The sequence below is a fragment of the Nanorana parkeri genome, unplaced genomic scaffold (genome assembly GCF_000935625.1).
Source record: "Nanorana parkeri isolate BGI_ZX_2015 unplaced genomic scaffold, ASM93562v1 scaffold2109, whole genome shotgun sequence".
Lineage (NCBI taxonomy): Eukaryota > Metazoa > Chordata > Amphibia > Anura > Dicroglossidae > Nanorana > Nanorana parkeri.
Genome location: NW_017308377.1, coordinates 103,063 through 105,339, shown reverse-complemented (window position 1 = coordinate 105,339; position 2,277 = coordinate 103,063). Strand labels below are relative to the sequence as shown.

At 56.7% G+C, this 2,277-nt stretch overlaps 1 protein-coding gene across 1 annotated transcript in view; it reads right to left on the bottom strand.

Annotated features, from left to right (window-relative positions):
* Positions 1–1,767, bottom strand: part of LOC108800705 (M-phase inducer phosphatase 1-like) — a 28,188-nt gene extending 26,421 nt beyond the window's left edge. The window contains exons 1-2 of the mRNA XM_018572693.1: positions 1,555–1,767; positions 1,114–1,315 (exon numbers count right to left, since the gene is read on the bottom strand). Coding sequence (XP_018428195.1) covers positions 1,114–1,277 — 164 coding nt within the window. The 5' untranslated portion in view covers positions 1,278–1,315; positions 1,555–1,767. The remainder of the gene's footprint in view (positions 1–1,113; positions 1,316–1,554) is intronic.
* Between the last annotated feature and the right edge of the window lie 510 nt (positions 1,768–2,277).

The window sequence follows — 2,277 nt, the reverse complement described above, 5'->3', positions numbered from 1 at the left end:
CCAGTCACCCTGCACAAGGGGAGAGAGCAGCAGTGAGCGGTCTGTATTACAGGAGGGGGCGGAGACAAGACCGGTCACCCTGCACAAGGAGAGAGCAGCAGTGAGCGTTCTTTATTATAGGAGGGGGCGGAGACAAGACCAGTCACCCTGCACAAGGGGAGAGAGCAGCAGTGAGCGGTCTGTATTACAGGAGGGGGCGGAGACAAGACCGGTCACCCTGCACAAGGAGAGAGCAGCAGTGAGCGTTCTTTATTATAGGAGGGGGCGGAGACAAGACCAGTCACCCTGCACAAGGGGAGAGAGCAGCAGTGAGCGGTCTGTATTACAGGAGGGGGCGGAGACAAGACCGGTCACCCTGCACAAGGAGAGAGCAGCAGTGAGCATTCTTTATTATAGGAGGGGGCGGAGACAAGACCAGTCACCCTGCACAAGGGGAGAGAGCAGCAGTGAGCGGTCTGTACTACAGGAGGGGGCGGAGACAAGACCAGTCACCCTGCACAAGGAGGGAGAGCAACAGTGATCCGGTCTTTATTATAGGAGGGGGCGGAGACAAGACCAGTCACCCTGCACAAGAGTGCGCGGAAGTGAGTGGTCTTTGTTACAGGAAGCTCCGAGTCTCACATTGGATTACAATTCCACTTCGAGCAAACCTCTGCATGGCCCGGGAAGATGGGCTCCCTTTAATGGCAGGAAAGAATGTGTTATTCCCTCTTGCCGATGGTCCGAATGGTGAGAATGCAAACAAGGCAGCCGCCATGTTTTATCTACAACAATGAGAGCAGCCTGGCAGGACACCAGAGATAACGAGGAGCAGATGGAGGGCGGCAGGCTTCCAGATCGGGGGATGAGGCCTGGAAACTCCTTCCATGAGGGATGAACGGTACTCCCAAAACTGGGCACAGGGTCTCCCGTCCGTCCCAGGGGTGATCATGTGATACGGGGGTCTTCTGCACCTCCATTTACATATCAGCATGACGAATACCAATATTCCCACCACACGCCTGGGAGCAAAGTGATATCTATACATTGTAGGAGGTTTTTTTTTCCTGCCCCCTCCCCATACACACACCCACCCCCCCTGTACATACCACCATAGCCATTCATACCCATTACCTGCCCAGGACTGCCAGCTGGTTCATGTTAAGTGCCAGGTTGGTGACTGGAGACAGGGCAGAGGCGGTGTCAGCCTCGCGGGAGAACAGAGCCTTGACCACGGGGAGCCCCTGGGGGCGGCCGGGGCCCCGGAGCGGAGCTGGGGCCGAGCTTGACATGTCCATCTTCTACACAGAAAACCGTGCGGCCGGGCACCACGGGGCTGGAAACAAAGAATCAAGTTATTAGACAGCCGGGGGACACGCGGGAGGGCGCGCATAGCGACTCAATCATACGGTCCCGTGACTGCTATACAGACTGCAGGTTAGCGGACCAGAGATAAATATTCAGCGTCCCGTGCGGTCGGGCGAATTCCTCAGGGAATGGTTCCATAGCGGACACTGAATGAGGGGAGAGGGCACCATTGTAGGCGGGAATACGGAGACCCCGGCCTCACTATACCTGAGCAAGGACGCTGCGTGATGTCCTCACTGCACACAAGATGATATCTCCAGGCTCAGGTCCTCAGCTGTGACTCTTAACCCGGACCGACAGCCATGTCCGCCGCCCTGCCCGCCTCGTATTTGGCGCCACAATCCGCTAGCCAATCAGAGCCGAGAACGAAAAAACACTCGCCCAATCAGAATCCCTAGCAAGGGATCCTATTCTGGTGCCGCCCTCTGCAGGGCGCCAACTAAGACAGGAGCTGATTGGCGGAAAGCTGAAGAGCAGGGACGACATCCAATGGCGGCTCTGTTAGCAGCTTGCTGGGTGGGGGCCATCGGCATAGGTGCCGGCCTATAGCAGAGCGAAGCTGTTTCTGACAGCAGGGAATGCCAAGGCACGCTGAGCCAATAGCGGCTCAGCTCGCGCATTGACAGGACATGACGGAGGGAGACGCCTGACAGGTTAACGGCGGAGGTGAGTGACAGGTCAGCCGGCCAATGAGAGCTCGGATCACCTCAGGCTCCCTTCAGCATCCTGAAGAAGGAGAGGGAAGTTGATGCTGCGACTGCTGATGAGGGGAGACCGGTGACACAATGCACATGGAGGAGGCCACATATATGAGGTGAGTCAGAGAGCCTGAGCTGAGGTATGAGGGAGGCTGGACACCTCACATTCACCAGGAAACATTTCTGTCATTATGTCCCAGACCAAAATGTGATGGGAGGTGAGAAAAACCAG